This window comes from Schistocerca cancellata, chromosome 11, assembly GCF_023864275.1.
Source record: "Schistocerca cancellata isolate TAMUIC-IGC-003103 chromosome 11, iqSchCanc2.1, whole genome shotgun sequence".
NCBI classification, from domain to species: domain Eukaryota; kingdom Metazoa; phylum Arthropoda; class Insecta; order Orthoptera; family Acrididae; genus Schistocerca; species Schistocerca cancellata.
Window position 1 is genome coordinate 121,788,341 of NC_064636.1, and position 18,831 is coordinate 121,807,171.

The 18,831-nt window shown below is 45.2% G+C and overlaps 1 protein-coding gene across 2 annotated transcripts in view; it reads left to right on the forward strand.

The window, feature by feature from the left end:
• LOC126108705 (uncharacterized) overlaps positions 1-18,831 on the forward strand; it is a 144,985-nt gene that overhangs the window by 90,074 nt on the left and 36,080 nt on the right. For both annotated transcript variants that reach the window (XM_049914023.1, XM_049914022.1), the window contains one exon: positions 7,889-8,054. In XM_049914023.1, coding sequence (XP_049769980.1) covers positions 7,889-8,054 — 166 coding nt within the window. The remainder of the gene's footprint in view (positions 1-7,888; positions 8,055-18,831) is intronic.

Below are 18,831 nucleotides of genomic sequence, written 5' to 3' on the forward strand. Positions count from 1 at the left end.
GGCGGGAGTTGAGCTGTTCGGAGAGGAGATGAGTGAGGTGAATGAGAAGGGCATCGGCAGAGAAGGACGGTCGAAAGCCACAATGGGTAGTGGGAAGGAGGCGGTGCTGGCGGAGATGTTGGTGGATGTGTCAGGTAAGGATGGATTGCAGGACCTTGCTGAAGACCGAGGTAAGGCTGACGGGATGGTAGGAGGAGACAGCAGATGGCAGTTTGTTGGGTTTCAGGAACATGCTGCTGATATGGTTGCACTAACGGTCGGAGGATGGCATTCACAAAACCTACAGCCGTTACGGCGCCTTCCATGATCACCAGCGGCATACGTTGGCCTCACATAATGCCTCCTAAAAACAGCAGGGAACCTCCACCTTGCTCCACTCGCTGGTGTGTCTAAGGCATTCAGCCTGACTGGGCTGCCTCCAAACACGTCTCTGGCGATTGTCTGGTTGAAGGCATATGCGACACTCATCAGTGAAGAGAACGTGATGCAGTCCTGAGCGATCCATTCGGCATGTTGTTGGGCCCATCTGTACCACGCTGCATCTACATCTATATCTACATGGATACTCTGCAAATCACATTTAAGTGCATGGCAGAGGTTTCATGGAACCACCTTCATAATTCTCTATTAATACAAGTTGGTGATGGAATTTTGTGAGAAGATTCCGTCGCAACGAAAAACGCTTTCTTTTAATGATGTGCAGCCCAAATCCTGTATCATTTCTGTGACACTCTCTCCCATAATTCGCCATAATACAAAACGTGCTACCCTACTTTGAGCTTTTTCGATGTACAGCCTCAGTCCTATCTGGTACGGGTCCCACACCGTGCAGCAGTATTTTATGAGAGGACGTACAAGTGTAGTGTAGGCAGTCTCCTTACTAGGTCTGTTACATTTTCTAAGTGTCCTGCCAATAATATGTAGTCTTTGGTTAGCCTTCCCCACAACATTTTCTATGCGTTCCTTCCAATTTAAGTTGTTCGTAATTGGAATTCCAAGGTACTTAGTTGAATTTACAAATATTAGATTAGTCTGATTTATCGTGTACCAAAGTTTAACGAATTTCTTTTAGCACTCATGTGGATGACCTCACACTTTTCGCTATTTAGGGTCAACTGCCACTTTTCGCACCATTCAGATATCTCTTCTAAGCCGGCCGGTGTGGCCGTGCGGTTCTCGGCACTTCAGTCTGGAACCGCGTGACCGCTACGGTCGCAGGTTCGAATCCTGCCTCGGGCATGAATGTGTGTGATGTCCTTAGGTTAGTTAGGTTTAAGTAGTTCTATGTTCTAGGGGACTGATGACCACAGATGTTAAGTCCCATAGTGCTCAGAGCCATTTGAACCAAATATCTATTCTAAATCGTTTTGCAGTTTGTTTTGATCTTCTATTATTCGATAAACGACAGCGTCATCTGCAAACAACCTAAGACGGGTACTTCGATTGTCTCCCAAATCGTTTACATAGATAAGGAACAGCAAAGGGCCTATAACACTACCTTGGGGAACGTCAGAAACCACTTCTGTTTTACTCGATGACTTTCCGTCAGTTACTACGAACTGTGACCTCTCTGACAGGAAATCGCAAATCCAATCACATAACTGAGACGATATGCCATAAGCACGCAATTTCACTACAAGCCGCTTGTGTGGTACAGGGTCAAAAGCCTTCCGGAAATCCAGAAATACGGAATCGATCTGAAATCCCTTGTCAATAGCACTCAACACTTCATGTGAATAAAGAGCTAGTTGAGTTTGACAGGAACGATGATTTCTAAGCCGGCCGCCCTAGCCGAGCGGTTCTAGGCGCTTCAGTCCTGAACCACGCTGCTGCTGAGGTCGCAGGCTCGAATTCTGCCTCAGGCAATGATGCGTGTGATGTCCTTAGGTTGGTCAGGTTTAAGCAGTTCTAAGTATAGGGGACTGATGACCTCAGATGTTAAGTCCCACAGTGCTTAGAGCCATTTTTTATGTTTTCTAAACCCATGTTGACTGTATGTCAATAGATAGTTTTGTTCGAGGTAAATCATAATGTTCAAACACAATATATGTTCCAGAATTCCTGCTGCATATAGACGTTAACGATATGGACCTGTAGTTTAGTGGATTACTCCTACTACCTTCTTTGAATATTGGTGTGACTTGTGCAAGTTTCCAGTCTTTTAATACGGATCTTTCGTCGAGCGGATATGTGATTGTTAAGTATGGAGCTAATCCATCAGCATACTCAGAAACCAACCTAACTGGTTTCCAGTCTGGTGCAGAAGACTTGCTTTTATTAAGTGATTTCAGTTGCTTCATTACTGTGAGGATATTTACTTCTACATTACATATGTTGATAGTTGTTCTTGATTCGAATTCTGGAATATTTACTTCGTCTTCTTTTGTGAAGGGGTTTCGGAAGGCTGTGCTTTGGCAGCACTGTCTTCGGTAGTATCTCCATTGTTATCGCGCAGAGAAGGCATTGATTGTTTCTTGCCATTAACATACTTCACATACGACCAGAATCTCTTTGGGTTTTCTCCCAGTTTTCGAGACAAAGTTTCGTTGTGGAAACTGTGGATTTAATTTCAAAGAATATTCTTAAAAATTTACTTTATTTACTAGCGATTCATCAAGAACATTAACACATTTAGTCACACTATGTGAGCGTGGAAGTAGTTGCCAGGGAGTAACTTATGAAGTCAAAATAAAATTGCTTTCAACAAATGGGAATTTTATTCCCAAAAGCATTTTTTTTAGAAACAGATTTAAAATTATAAGCAGAAAGCACCCTCCAAACATCAAGTTACAATTTATTCAGAGGCAGAAAGAAGCAAATTTTTGAGTGTATGAGCTTTCGGGCTGAGAAGCTTGCCGTTCCCTTTAGACGCGGCCGTAGTTACGACCGCTCACAACAGCCTCTGAAAGACTACACTGGTGCAAATCTGCAACACACCAGATTACCGTAAAGTAAAAGTTTTAACAATTCACACAAGCACACAAACTATGCACCCCAAAGGAGGGATGGAAATGGTACAAAAGACTAAAATTAATAGATAAACGTGCCACTGAAGGTGCAACTTGATTTTAACTTCTAAGAAAGTCTTAAGGTGGAAGAGTGGCAAGTTTATTTACTAAAATGACCATTTAAATAAAAGCCCATGAAATGGAATCTAACATAAAATTTTGCAAGGTTGGCCAAACATGCTCTACAGTACACATATACCGCCTCTCCAGATGATAGGCAAGATAAAAATATATTTAAGGAATTAGGCCGTTAGCATTAATTTCGTTCACACACCGAATCCGAGAAACATGACAGAGGCAGCTCCGAACGACAGACAGACACTAACTGCCTAACAAATGCGGACGAGAGGCAGAGGAGCAAGCAGTGGACGAGAGACTGACCCAGACTGACCCACTGGCGAGCTCACAGCGCCCCTCAGATCCACGTGGACAGGCAGCCTTTCCCCTTTCCCACCAGAGGGAGACACCAGAGCTGCGACTGCCACAGCGGCGCCACCGCCAGAAACGGAGGCGACTGCTTCACACTACGCGCTGCGGCGCGCTCTTCAAAACAGAAACTTTTACCACGCCTCAAACTGTTATAAGCGTCTCACATTGAAGTCCGCGCTAAATTTCGAGCTTCTGTAAAAGATCACCAATCTTGGGAATTTTGCGTCTGTTTAAATTTGGCACGTTTGTTTCGTTGTTTCTGCAAAAGTGTTCTAACTCGCTTTGTGTACCAAGGAGGATCAGCTGCGTCGTTTGTTAATTTATTTGGAATAAATCTCTCAACTGCTGCCAATACTATTTCTTTGATTTCAAGCCACATCTGATCTACTCTTCTTTTATTAATTAGGAATGAGTGGAGATTGTCAAGTGAATTTTTATTTGCCTTTTTGAATATGTATATTTTTAGTTTATTTTTTGAGGATTTGGGTATTACAATATTCAGTCTCGTTACGACAACCCTGTGTTCACTAATCCTTGTATCGGTTTTGATGCTCGTTATTAACTCAGGATTATTTGTTGCTGAGAGGTCAAGTGTGTCTTCACAACCGTTTACTATTCGCATGGGCTCATGAACTAATTGGTCGAAATAATTTTCAGAGAATGCGTTTAGAACGATTTCGGATGATATTTTATGCGTACCTCCGAAATGAAACATGTATTTTCGCCAACATATCGAGTGTAAATTAAAGTCACCACCAGCTATAATCGTGTCGTGGTTGCAAAGATGGACCTCGCCATCGACGTCGGGAGTGAAGCTGCGCACAGTTTGAGTTGTAACACGGCGTCCTGTGGCTGCACGAAAAGCATTACTCAACATGGTGGCTTTGCCGTCAGGGTTCCTACGAGCTATAATCCGTAGGTAGCGGTTATCCACTGCAGTAGTTCAGTTCATAACTAAAAGTGCCATTGTGATTTCTCAGAATTTTTGCAAAATAAATAACAATTTTCGTTAGTTTCGTGTTTTTCTTACACTAACTAGCACTACTCCAGTACCCAAATATCCGACTAGCTACGTAAGAAATTTTGTAAATTTTTGTGTCATTTCCTTACAGCGGTGGACTCCAGAAGATATTTATTGCTGAAAGTTATTCAGGCATTTCTCTTTAGGAGCGTCTGTCTGACTTCTGTAGTAGTGTGGGGGTGTAAATTGCATCTTGCAGTAGCCACAGGGTAAAGGGTACATCTCAGATTAATCCCTTGCGCAGAATAACAGAATAGCAGCCCCACTCACACAAGAGCCACAGTGGCAGAAAGTCAGCTGCCCCTTCCACAACAGATACGACACTGCTTCCGCGTCACAAGGCACGCAGTCTTGATGTTGTCTTTGATTTGCAGAGAATGGGAGTCCATATTTCATTGGATATTACGTCCAAGTTCTCATTCGGATGAACAAAAAATATGCAAAGTTTCGAAATTTGTTTGAGACAATGAAAAGACATACGTTCAACTATATTTTAGATTTTCGATACAAACAAGAAGAAAATGGAGCCCATAATCGAGGTCTGATCGAGAACCTACGAGTTTGAAGTACACCTGCTGCGTGGAGTGTAGCCTCTAGAAGTTATCTCAGATCAAAAATGGATAACATCAGTAGATACTACACTAAATTTATGGGAGCTTGTACCTAACTACAATGAAAATAAATTTAACGATATGATGCTAAATCGAACTCTGTGCTGGATTTTTTTTTACTCTTTATGGCTTTACAAAAAGTAGTTATTCCTTTTTGGGAGTCAAAGTTAGAAGCTAATAGGTTGAACCGTTTTTACTTTATGCTGCATGCAGTTTTGAAAAATCGTTTCTCGAGGAAAACCATGACTAAAGTTTACGACGAACTTTTATATTAATTATTAGCTGAATTTGCGTAAAAACTATATGCCATTATACACTTTTCATGTCGCTGAACACAAATGTGAAGCTAGATTTTCAAAATTCAAAATGGATAATCCATTATGGCTGACCGAATATTATCTTTTGGCCAATTTTAATCAAAATTTGATAAAAAGTGTTTTCGTTACTTATGTTTAGTCTGCAATTCCAAGACCGTGTATCAACATTCCTGACACAAATATCTTTCAAAAATGCAACAAAAAATCTATTTTTCGACCATTTTGAATGAGAACCTGGCCTTAAGACTGAGTGATTTAACGGACGACGTGCAGTAGGGTTTGTAAGCCTTCGTCACACCAGGAACGAATGCATGCAGTCCTGTGGACACGGATACGTCTTCACGGAAGACCGAAGTATAGCCAGGACCTCCTCGAGAAACAACCACCTGCTCTTTCTGATAGAACTGTTGATATTTTTAAAGGTATCGAGTATCCGATATATCGATATTTAAATGGCATCAACATATCGATATTCGATAAACATACTGATAAAATATCAATCTATCGGCTCATAAAAGTATCTGCTTCACATTGTAAATATACTGCCGGTTTTAGAGCTCCATATTTAAGTATTCATTTACACACACCAAAAACATGTTTTGCATCACCTCAGTTCCCAGAACTCCTGAAGACAGTCACTGATTATGGATTTTGTACCACAGACACAGTCCCTTTGACTGTTCAGAGATGTCACAAAACCTGCCAAAAAATGTAAACAATCATGCACGAGCAGCGACTATTAGACGGTTGGGGTCCCACAGCCGATCAGTTCTGGTCATTCCACCAGGAAGGACGTACACGGCTCATGTTGTCTGTAGTTCAACCATGCCTAGATACCGCGGTTCGATCGCGTCCACATTGTCTCTTTGTGCCAGGGAGGGCTCTCAACAAGGGAAGTGTCCAGGAGTCTCTGAGTGAACCAAAGAGATGTTGTCCGGACATGGAGGAGATACTCAACTTGAATAGTTATCCTTTAGAATGTTGCTAGGTACGGTCGAGGCTGTCGCGTGTGAAATGCAGTGAAGTGTACTGTTGTGGAGGAAATATGGGGCTCTCAAGAACTGTAGCGCACAATACTGTAAGCTGCGATGACAGCTGTCTGCGTCGCTCGCTGCTGACAAATAAAATAACTCTCGTTCTATCTGGATTGACCTTCGCCAATCAAACTCTCCCTACGCCTTGATGAACTCAAGGACTTCTATTCGCCCCTAGTCTAACTATTGGCGTGGTACACCAGTCAGATAACCAGTCCACCGCGATGCCACTCAAAATTCGCTCGCAGGCGTTTAACTATAACTCTGTCCATTCACACTGCACAATGAGTGTGTCGGCCAATACAGTGAACAACGCTTAATTGCAAGGACTCAGTATAGAGTCACACTTCGATTCGCTCTCGACAGAGGTGCTCTCCCAGTGAAGTACTGAGGAGAGACTTGTTCCTCGCTCTTTGAGTACATGTACGAGCGCGCACGCTCTCGTTACGCGTTCTCGCTCCAAGAGCGACAACGGAACGGCCCCTCTCCACGCCAGACGTGAAGGGGTATATCTTTTGGTCTCTTCCATTGCTCCTTCAGCTCAAGGCGTCAGAAATATCGTCTGCCAATCAGCATTGCTCTTCTAAAACGGGAGAATGACGTTTCGTTTAAGGCGATCAATCCGGATATCTGTAGTATCGGCGTTTGGCGTTTGCTGTCTCTCTGCGAAAATCTCTGAAACTGCGTGCTATGTGTAAAGAATGCGTAGGCTGGCCGCTCCCACACAGTGTAGCGGAATTTGCTTTTAAGCCGAACACGGGGTCGTCCCCCCTTTCACTTGGGCAAACGCTGTCTGCTCTATAGGCGGTCACCGGCCGACGTAGATGGGTTGGGACTGGCCTCCTGGCGTGCGGTTTTGCCTCTCTCGAGCTACAAGCTGCTGTGCCGTCGTGTCTGGAACGTAAGTGTGTACGCCAGCCTCGAGTATTTCAACCACGGTGCGCACTTGCGATTTATTAGTTATTTGCATATAATATACATGAATTCATACAAGACTGACTTTATCTTATCGAGTTTGGGTTCGAATGAATCGTCTTGATGTGCAGAATATGATTGTGAGGGCGGAGTATGTAAGCAATGAAGGTCAGGAGACCACAACGTCTTAGACTCTGTTTCTTAATTTCACTCGTGTTAGGCGAATGACTTGAGATTTCGGCTTTCATGTTCCTGTCTTTGTCATGCCCCTGATTGCTGAGAAGTATCAGGATGTTCACTCATTGCTATGTTAACTATTAGAGTGTGAATTTCAACGTACTTTGTTATTTCCTTAACTTACATGTGCCAATATATGATGGCCAAAATGCAATAAGCGTGTCTAAGTTATGAAAGGAGCAGAAAAAAAAACAGGAAGAGACTGCTACATCTGATACTCAGTAAAGACCTCGACAAAGAATAATCCTACAAGTTGAAGTTTTGATTTAGTCACAAAACCTGTATTGTGTAATTACATCGCTACTTCTGTTGGCAGGGCACCTACTACATGCATCGGTACTGGACACGACCGATCACCCTAAAAAAGTTCGTCGCCTTACCTTACGGGAAGTATAAATTGTACATGAAGGGTCTGAAGGATGGAAAAAGACAAGTTTGTGTGCAGCTGGTCATCGATATCTACGAAGTCGGATTTTTCCAAGGTAAGGATTGGATCTTTGAGTAACACATGATCACGAGTAATTGTTGCAGTAGAGTTATGAAATTCCACAACCGAGGGCTTCGCGGTCATTGAAGAGGTTGACGTAGCAGGTAAAAGTCCTGTGGGTAGAAAAAGTTTCAGTCGTAATCATTTAGCCGAGAAGCGAAAAAGAGCTGGCTGCACACAGTGCCCTCCCGTCACTGCCACCGGCTAAAGCCAAGCCTGCCTCGGCGTTGTCTCCTGGGGAGAGAGAGTTTCCTCCTTGAAGTTCGATGTAATACACAGCAGTCAGCTGCATTTATGTGAGTGGTATACCTGATGATGTAAACAAATTTATGTTCGTACATTCCTAGCACATACAACATGACAACAAAAAACTTCACGTAATGGCAATGGGAAACAAGTACAATTCTTCTGGATTGTTACAGAAAAAAGCGTAAAGAGCACGTGCAAATACACTAATTTGTTCTGAAGCGATATTGCAATTTTCTGTTGGTTAAATCATAGTTTCCAATGAAACTGTAAGCTGGACCGAGACTCGAACTCGGACCTTTGCCTCTACCAACTGAGCTACCCGAGCACAACTCATGCACCGTCCTCACAGCTTCAATTGTGCCAACATCTCGTCTCCTACCATCCAAATTTCACACACGTTCTCCTGCGAGCCGGCCGCTGTGGTCGAGCGGTTCTAGGCCCTTCAGTCCGGAACCACGCGGCTGCTACGGTCGCAGGTTCGAATTCTACCTCGGGCATGGATGTGTATGACGTCCTTAGGTTAGTTAGGTTTACGTAGTTCTAAGTCTAGAGGACTTTTGACCTCAGATGTTAAGTCCCATAGTGATTAAAGCCATTTGAACCATTTTTCTCCTGCGAACCTCGCAAAACTAGCACTCCTTAAGAAATTATATTGCGGAGACATGGCTTAGCCACAGCCTGGGGGATGTTTTCAGAAGGAAATTTTCACCCTGCAGAGGAGTCTTCTCTGATTAGAAACTTCCTGGCAGGTTATAACTATGTATCAGGCCGAGACTCGAACTCTGGACTTTCGTGCGCGAGTTCTCTACTGGCTAAGCTACCCAAGCACAGCTCACACCCCGTCGTCACAGCTTCAGTTTGGCCAGTATCTCGTCTCATACCTTCGAAAGTTCTATTGGAAACCATGCAGGAATAGCACTCCTGGAAGGAAGGTTAGCTGGCAGAGCACTTGCCCACGAAAGGCAAAGATCCCGAGTCTCGGTCTGGCATACAGTTTTAGTCTGCCAGGAAGATTCAGAGAAGCGCATATTCCACTGTAGAGTCAATACTTCATTCTGGAATCATTCACCTGTCTGTGACTAAGCCATGTCTCTGCAATATCCTTTCTCCCAGGAGTGCTAACTCTGCAAGGTTTGCAGGAGAGCTCCTGTGAAGTTTGGAACCTAGGAGACGAGGTACTGGCAGAATTGAAGCTGTGAGGGCTGGTCGTAAAACATGCTTGCTAGTTCGGATGGTAGAGCAATTGCCCGCGATAGGCAAAGATCCCGAGCTCTAATCTCAGTCTGGCAACATAGTTTTAATCTGCCAGAAAGTTTCATACCAAGTGCAGAACACTTGTCCGCATAAGGCAAAGGTCCTTTGTTCGAATCTCCGTCTGGTACACAGTTTTAATCTGTCAGGAAATTTCATATCAGCGCACACTCCGCTGCAGAGCGAAAATTTCGTTCATAGTTTCCGATGTTTCGCATGAACCACGGACTTGCCGTCGGTTTGGGTGGCTTGTCTGCCTTAGCGATACATAGCTGTACTTTGTGTACAACAACAATGGAGTGATGCCTGTCGAGAAGCCAGACAAACATACGGCTCCTGAAGAGGGGCGGCACCATTTTCAGTCGTTGCAGGGGCATCAGTCTGGATGATTGACTCATCTCGCTAAACAAGACGGCATTGCTGTCCTGGTACTGCGAGCAGCCTAAAGCAAGGGGAAACTGCAGCTGTAGTTTTCCCGTTGGCATGTGGCTCTACTCTACGATTAAATGGTGATAGCTTCTTGTTGGGTAAAAATATCTGGGGATGAAAGAATCTCCCATTCGGATCTCCATGCAGGAACTACTCAGAAGGATGTCATCACCAAGGAAAACAAATCTGGCGTTCTACGGATAGGATTCTGGAATGTTAAATGCCTTAATCGGGCAGGTAGGTTAGTGGTTTTAAAAAAGGATAGGTTCAAGTTCGATATATCGGGACTTAGCGAAGCTCGGTGTCAAGAGAAACAGGACTTCTGTCAGATGAATACAGGGTTATAAATACAAAGTCACAAAGGGATAATGCAGGAGTGGGTGTAATAATGAATAAGAAAATAGGAATGCAGATAACCCACGTGAAACAGCATAGTGAACGCATTAACGTAGCCAAGATATGCTCTAAATCCACACCTACAATATTTGTACAAGTTTGTATGCTAACTAGCTCTTTAGCTAATGGAGAGACGGAAGAAATGTATGATGAGATAAAAGAAATTATTCAGATAGTTAAAGGAAACGATAATTTAACTGTGATGGAAGACTGCAGTTTGATAGGAAGAAAAGCAAAAATTTAATATCGACTCACGGAAATAAATGAAAGAGCAAGCCGTCTGGTCGAATTTTGCACAGAGGATATCATTGCTAACAATGTAAATTTGTAGCAAGGTCTATGGGACCAAATTGCTGAGCTCATCGGTCCCTAGGCCTACACACTTCTTAATCTAACTACAACTAACTTTCGCTAAGGACAACACACACCCATGCCCGAGGGAGGACTCGAACCTCCGACGGGGGGAGCCCGAGGTCCGTGACAAGGCGCCCTAGACCGCTCGGCTACCCCGCGCGGCCATCGCTAACACCTTGTTTGAGAATCATCAAAGTAGCGCGTATACATGGAAGACTCCTGGAGACACTGGGAGGTTTCAGATTGATTACATAATGGCAAGAAAGGGATTTCGGAACCAGATTTTAAACTGTAAGACATTTACAGGGTTAGATTGGACACTGACCACAATTTATTGGTAGCGAACTGTAAATTAAAGCTGAAGAAACTGCAAAAAGGTAGGAAATTAAGAAGACGGAACACGGATAAGTTGAAAAAACTAGAGGTTGCCTCTTTTAGACGAAGCATTACGCAGCAGTTGAGTAGGGCAGGGAAAAGGAATACAGTAGAAGACAAATGGATAGCTATAAGACATGAAATAGAGAAGGCAGCAGAGTGTCAAATGGGTCGAAAGACAAGGCATAGTAGAGATATTGAATTCAATTGATGAAAGAAGAAAATATAAAAATGCAGTAAATAAAGCAAGCGAAGCGGAATACAACCGTCTCTCAAAATGAGTTTCACAGTAATGGCTAGAGGACAAATGTAGGAATGTTTCACTAGGGGAAAAATTGATTCCGCCTACAGTAAATTTAAAGATACTTCTTGAGAAAAGGGAAGCAACTGTATGAATATGAAGAGCTCAGATGTAAAACCAGTCCTAAGCAAGGAAGGGAAAGCTGAAAGGTAAATGAAGTATATAGAGGGTCTGTAAAGGGAGATGAACGGAAATATTATAGCCAAGAAATTCACAAACCAGGATATAGCAAGGAAAATCGTCGTGTCAGTGTTTTGGGACAGGAAAAGAGTTCCGCGCATTGATTTTTTGCTAATAGGTGGGGCAATAAATGCTGGAAGATGTGGGATCTTGAAGAAACTTCGCAGAGCCATACAAAACAGACGTGCTGACAACGAGAGTTTGTCTCCTCCATGAGAACGCGCGTCCGCACACCGCTCAAAAATGGCTCTGAGCACTATGGGACTTAACATCTGAGGTCATCAGTCCCCTAGAACTTAGAACTACTTAAACATAACCAACCTAAGGACATCACACACATCCATGCCCGAGACAGGATTCGAACCTGCGACCGTAGCAGCCGCGCGGTTTCGGACTGAAGTGCCTAGAACCGCTCGGCCACAGTGGCCGGCCACTAAATTGAAGAAACACCTTATTGGAAAACACTTTTCCGACAACTACGAGGTGCAAATCGAAGTGAAGAACTGACTGAAAAAGGCGTTGGGAGACGTCTATGACACAGGAATCAAAAAACTCGTCGTACGAATGACAAAATGTATAGAGATAAACGGTGATCGCGTGAAAAAATAATACAACACCTGTACTACAACGCATCTAAATTTTATTATGACAAATTAAATTTTTTGCACCTCAAAAAATTTTGGTAACCTTAGTTTGTGGATTAGCCTCGTACGTGTAAACAGATGCTTCACTAACGTAATGCTGCCCAAAAACTTTTTTCAGTAGGAAATAAAATGATGGATACTACGGAATCATTTCATGACACGCTGTAACATATCCATGTACGCAAGATAGTACAATTTGTTTCATCTTATGGCAAGTCGCGTAAGGGATTCATTTGCTTCCAGGGCCTGTAGTATGAAAACTGAAATCCTTCTGTGATGTGGCCTTTCCACACAGCGCATGGATTTCGATAACGATCGCCCATTAGCGAGCGACGGAGGTGGTTTGTTGCTGAGGTGGCAGACTCCTTCGGCAGCGCAGAGAGTACGGGGAAGGCCCTGATTGTACATGTGATGACGTCACACAATACCGAAGAATGAATTTATTAATGCTTCTGAGGACAGTTTCCAGTGAAAGACCTGTCAGGTAATTTTTAAAAGTTTTTTGTGCCAAAGTGGCTTCAGGTCAGTTATGCTGGTGGCAAAAGAAGGATTCTACAATGACGAGTGGTCCTCACAGATTCCGATTTTGTGCACACTTGTAGCAGGTGGAGTTCAGTGCACGCACATAAATTTTCTAAAACAGTACGACAAAGAACTCTGAAATATCACCTTTCACAATTAGCAGATCTCCAAGTGCAGTTAAAAACAACTTTCATTACTTCGACGAATTCGTCGGTTTCTCAGCATGTTAGTACGTTCGATGGTTCGAATCTCGCTAGTAACATAAATACAGGGTGACACGGAATAACGGTAAAGTTTGAAATGAGTAGTGGCAGCCGTGCGCACGTGGCAGCACTGCGGGTTCGTGACAGACAGCAAGTAAACAGTTCGCCATTTCACTAATCGTGCGTCAGTGGAACGGACAATAGCGTACGTTAGCCATAAAAATGTGTTATAAAAACAGTGATAGTTTGGTAGCGGCGCAGAGGGAGTTTTGACATTTTTGTAATTTAGGATGTCATGATGCCGTCCCGTCGAAAGACGCGATAAAATGTTGGATTAATAACTTCGAAGACACTGGATCTGCCCTCAAAAAGAAACCAACTGGACGACCAAGAAGTGTGCGTTCTCCAGCGAACACTGATGTTGAACGCGAGTCTGTCTTACGGAGCCCACGGCGTCAACTCGTAAGCAAGAAGCAGCGATTGGAGTGTCCCGGGAGAGTGTTCGCAGAATCCTTCATCTTGATTTAAAATTTCATCCGTGCAAACTACAGATGGTGCAACAATTTAAGGACCACGATTTCCGATTACGATTAGGCTTCTGTCAACAAATGATAACAAAAATAAACAATGACGATTAATTTGTAAAAAAAAAGTTGTGGACGTCATATGAGGCACAAGTAATGTGAACAAACGGAACTGCCGTTACTGGGAAAACACAAATCCTAATGAAGTTCATGAGCGCCCTTCACACGCTGCTAAAGTGACAGTATGGCGTGGTGTTTCATCACGTGGAATTATCGGACCGTATTGTCTCGCAAATGAACAACGAAACACAATAACTGTCAACGCCGATCGGTTCGTGGAGATGTTACGAACTTTCGTTACACCTGCATTGAACAACTTTGCAAACGTTCAAGAAGCCTGGTTTCAACGTGACGGAACGCCATCACACACTACACGGCCATCAGTGGCATACGTGCGAGAATTGTTTGGCTACCGTGTGATCTCACGATTCGTTAAAATACCCGGGCCTCCTAGATCGCCAGATCTATCCGTTTGTGACTTTTCTCGTGGAGCAAAGTCTACACGACTCGACCAAGAATCCTGGACGAGTTAAAAAGGAGAATTTGGGATGCAATCCACAGTACCCCAGCTGAGATGTTGCAGTGGTCAATGAGGAATCTCAACAGCAGGTTTCACGAATGTATTCGTACAGGAGGGCGCCATCTTAAGGACGTAATTTTTGAAAAATGATAAATGCCATCAATGTTTCCTAAATGGCAAAGTTGCAAGGTTTCAGTTACGATGAATGCAATTTATTTCCTTCATCACTTCTAGTTTTATTGGATTGTGGAAATGTTCCCGTTTTTCTGCGTCACCCTGTATCTTTTAATTTTTTAAAAAACTTCTATATTTATTAACAAAGTGTAATCTTAATTGACAGATATGGAACTATAGTGTTTAATAAGAATAACATCTTGGTTATTCGTTGCTACTGACAGTAAATTGAAATATGGTATACGAAGCCGATACATCAGATAGATAATGAGAAAGTATCATTTCCACAGACTCACTAGTGTTATTGAAATATGTAATTTTTTCATTGAATAAAATACGTTTTGGCATATTCCTAAGAAGTTTAAATTCATTTTTAGACATCTAGTAACCGTCAATAAAAGGATGATACTTTTATTTCTTACTTAACGTTCGCATTTGTTGATAAATATTACATTTAAAAAAGTATGCTACTAGCTAGATTCCACTCTCGTGTTCATGATTGAAAATCCAACTATGCTACAAGCTGAGTTAGTGAAATGCTGTTTGGGTAACAACACTCGGAAGTCTTGTCACCTTCAAAGCCAATTTTGTTTTGTTTGTTTGAGAACTGCGCGGTGTCACCTCAGCAAATTTACGTCCAGACACTGAACTTGAAGCCCTGTGAGTACGAAAGGAGTGGGAGAGGGCAGGGCGCTCTGTAGTGTCGCGTTGTGAGCGTCTCCGTGCAGAGTGAGTGAGTGCTGCTGGCAGCTCGAGGGCCTCAGTGGGCAGAGAGGCGGGCACACGTCGTGCAAACTGCTTATGTCTCTGCGTCAGAATTGGTAACTTGAACATCCAAACGAATAAACCACATTGCCCTTAATTGTATTTTTTTCCCGTGTGGCTACATGGAGTATTCAGTGTACAAAACTCAAGCAGAGTCGGGGGAGCAACTTTCATGCCTCACAAGGCGTGCACTGAGAAGAGTGGCTGTCATTTTGCACTGTCAATATTAGCCTGGACTGCTAAAGTAAATAAGACAAAACTAAGTATTCATTGCTGAGCGTTAGTTCTAGATCGCACAGTGCTAATTTTTGCACTCTCTACCATCTGATGTTTTTGACCATAAAGGCCTTCAAAAACATCTACAACCTACACTCCTGGAAATTGAAATAAGAACACCGTGAATTCATTGTCCCAGGAAGGTGAAACTTTATTGACACATTCCTGGGGTCAGATACATCACATGAACACACTGACAGAACCACAGGCACATAGACACAGGCAACAGAGCATGCACAATGTCGGCACTAGTACAGTGTATATCCACCTTTCGCAGCAATGCAGGCTGCTATTCTCCCATGGAGACGATCGTAGAGATGCTGGATGTAGTCCTGTGGAACGGCTTACCATGCCATTTCCACCTGGCGCCTCAGTTGGACCAGCGTTCGTGCTGGACGTGCAGACCGCGTGAGACGACGCTTCATCCAGTCCCAAACATGCTCAATGGGGGACAGATCCGGAGATCTTGCTGGCCAGGGTAGGTGACTTACACCTTCTAGAGCACGTTGGGTGGCACGGGATACATGCGGACGTGCATTGTCCTGTTGGAACAGCAAGTTCCCTTGCCGGTCTAGGAATGGTAGAACGATGGGTTCGATGACGGTTTGGATGTACCGTGCACTATTCAGTGTCCCCTCGACGATCACCAGTGGTGTACGGCCAGTGTAGGAGATCGCTCCCCACACCATGACGCCGTGTGTTGGCCCTGTGTGCCTCGGTAGTATGCAGTCCTGATTGTGGCGCTCACCTGCACGGCGCCAAACACGCATACGACCATCATTGGCACCAAGGTAGAAGCGACTCTCATCGCTGAAGACGACACGTCTCCATTCGTCCCTCCATTCACGCCTGTCGCGACACCACTGGAGGCGGGCTGCACAATGTTGGGGCGTGAGCGGAAGACGGCCTAACGGTGTGCGGGACCGTAGCCCAGCTTCATGGAGACGGTTGCGAATGGTCCTCGCCGATACCCCAGGAGCAACAGTGTCCCTAATTTGCTGGGAAGTGGCGGTGCGGTCCCCTACGGCACTGCGTAGGATCCTACGGTCTTGGCGTGCATCCGTGCGTCGCTGCGGTCCGGTCCCAGGTCGACGGGCACGTGCACCTTCCGCCGACCACTGGCGACAACATCGATGTACTGTGGAGACCTCACGCCCCACGTGTTGAGCAATTCGGCGGTACGTCCACCCGGTCTCCCGCATGCCCACTCTACGCCCTCGCTCAAAGTCCGTCAACTGCACATACGGTTCACGTCCACGCTGTCGCGGCATGCTACCAGTGTTAAAGACTGCGATGGAGCTCCGTATGTCACGGCAAACTGGCTGACACTGACGGCGGCGGTGCACAAATGCTGCGCAGCTAGCGCCATTCTACGGCCAACACCGCGGTTCCTGGTGTGTCCGCTGTGCCGTGCGTGTGATCATTGCTTGTACAGCCCTCTCGCAGTGTCCGGAGCAAGTATGGTGGGTCTGACACACCGGTGTCAATGTGTTCTTTTTTCCATTTGCAGGAGTGTATATGAGTGGTGTCTTTTCTTCCCGACATGTCCGAAAGAACAGGCAGCGATAAGCCGAAACATTACGACGACAGCCCACCGCGTCGCTGGACGCCGCCTGCTGGCGCTGCGGGCTCGTGACGCAGTGATGAAAGTGCGTAAGTGGAGCAGCCACGGACGGCGGAGATACGGGCTGCACATGGCGAAATCCACCGAAATAAGCGACTTCGTCAAATGGCAGATTATTATTACGCAGAACTTGTGAACGAGTATCTCTAAAACGGCAGAGACGGTCGAATGTTCACGTGCTACTGTCGTGAGCATCTGTGGGAAGGGGTTCGACTGTGAAACTACTATTAGGCGCTGAATGGTTAGACGTCCACTATTCTTCACAGGACGTTGGGCTCGGAGGCTTCTCTGCTATGTGAAGCAGCACGGATGGTGGTCTGGGGCACCTCTGCCGAAAGAGCACAGTGCTGGTGCACGCACAAGTGTTGCGGAGCACACCTCCCATCGTGCATTGCTCAACACGGAGCTCCGCAGCACACCACCCCCACGTGTTCACATGTTGAGGCAACGACATCGTCAGTTACGATTGCAGCGGGCACAGGACCTTCGGGGTATGACCGTCGATCAATGGAAAAGTGTCGGCTCTTCGGGTGAACCACATTTTTGCTACACAACGTCGATGGTCGTCATCGAGGTGAACGGCGGCTTCAAACGTGCAGCGACCCACTGACACTGGCTGGTGGGAGCAGTATTATGGTGTGGGAGACATTCTCCTGCACTTGCGTGGCACCTGTGGTAGTAACCGGGGACACACTGACAGTTGCATACTGCCTGCATCCCTTCATGGCTGAAATGGCTCTGAGCACTATGGGACTTCTGAGGTCATCAGTCCCCTAGAACATAGAACTACTTAAACCTAACTAACCTAAGGACATCACACACATCCCTGCCCAAGGCAGGATTCAAACCTGCGACCGTAGCGGTCACGCGGTTCCAGACTCTAGCGCCTAGAACTGCTCGGCCACTCTGGCCGGCCGTCCCTTCATGCTCGGCGTCTTCTCCGACGGCGATGTCATCTTTCAGCAGTATAATGGTCCGTGTATCGGAGCGAGAACCGTGCTACAGTGGTTTGAGGAGCAATATACTGAACTCACGGTGATGTCTCGGCGACCAAATGCGTCTGATGTAAATGCTACGGTAGCCATCTGAGTCGCTATCTGGTGCCATCACTGCGTAAGCAAATCAGCGGCCCGTTATTTACGCGATTTACATGAGCTGTGCCAACAAACCGTCGGGGCCACGCGGGGTAGACGTGCGGTCTTAGACGCCTTCCCACGGTTTGCATGGCTGCCGGCGTCGGAGGTTCGAGTCCTCCCTTGGGCATGGGTGTGTGTGTGTTGTCCTTAGCATAAATTAGTTTTAGATAGATTAAGTAGTGTGTAAGCCTACGGACCGATGACCTCAGCAGTTTGGTCCCATACAAACTTACTACAAATTTCAAAATTTCCAAAACGTCGGAACCCTGTTACACGAAATCAGTGATGTATTTCGTTCAAAAGACGGACAAACAGGCTATGAAGCAGGCGGTCATAATATTTTGGCTCAGCAGTGTATATGAGCCGTCAGGGCTAACATCATCATTCAGTGCAGAGCACTCTTCACCCGCCCTTGCAAGGGACTTTTTGCGATGCGGTGAGCGAAAAGAGGGAAGAGGGCTAGGGGACGCAACTTTGGTGGTGTGCGGCGAATGATGGTTCAAATGGCTCTGAGCACCATGGGACTTAACATCTGAGGTCGCCAGTCCTAAACCTAACTTACCTAAGGACATCACACACATCCATGCCCGAGGCAGGATTCGAACCTGCGACCGTAGCAGCAGCTCGTTTCCGGACTGAAGGGCCTATAACAGCTCGTCCACCGCGGCTGGCTGTGCTGCGAAAAGTAATATGGATGGAGCAGGGGTAGCACACTTGTGTAGTCTGCGCAGTTGTGTCTAACTACTATGTCAAGGTAGCGTAGTTTATGCATCTTCCTGCTAAACGGAA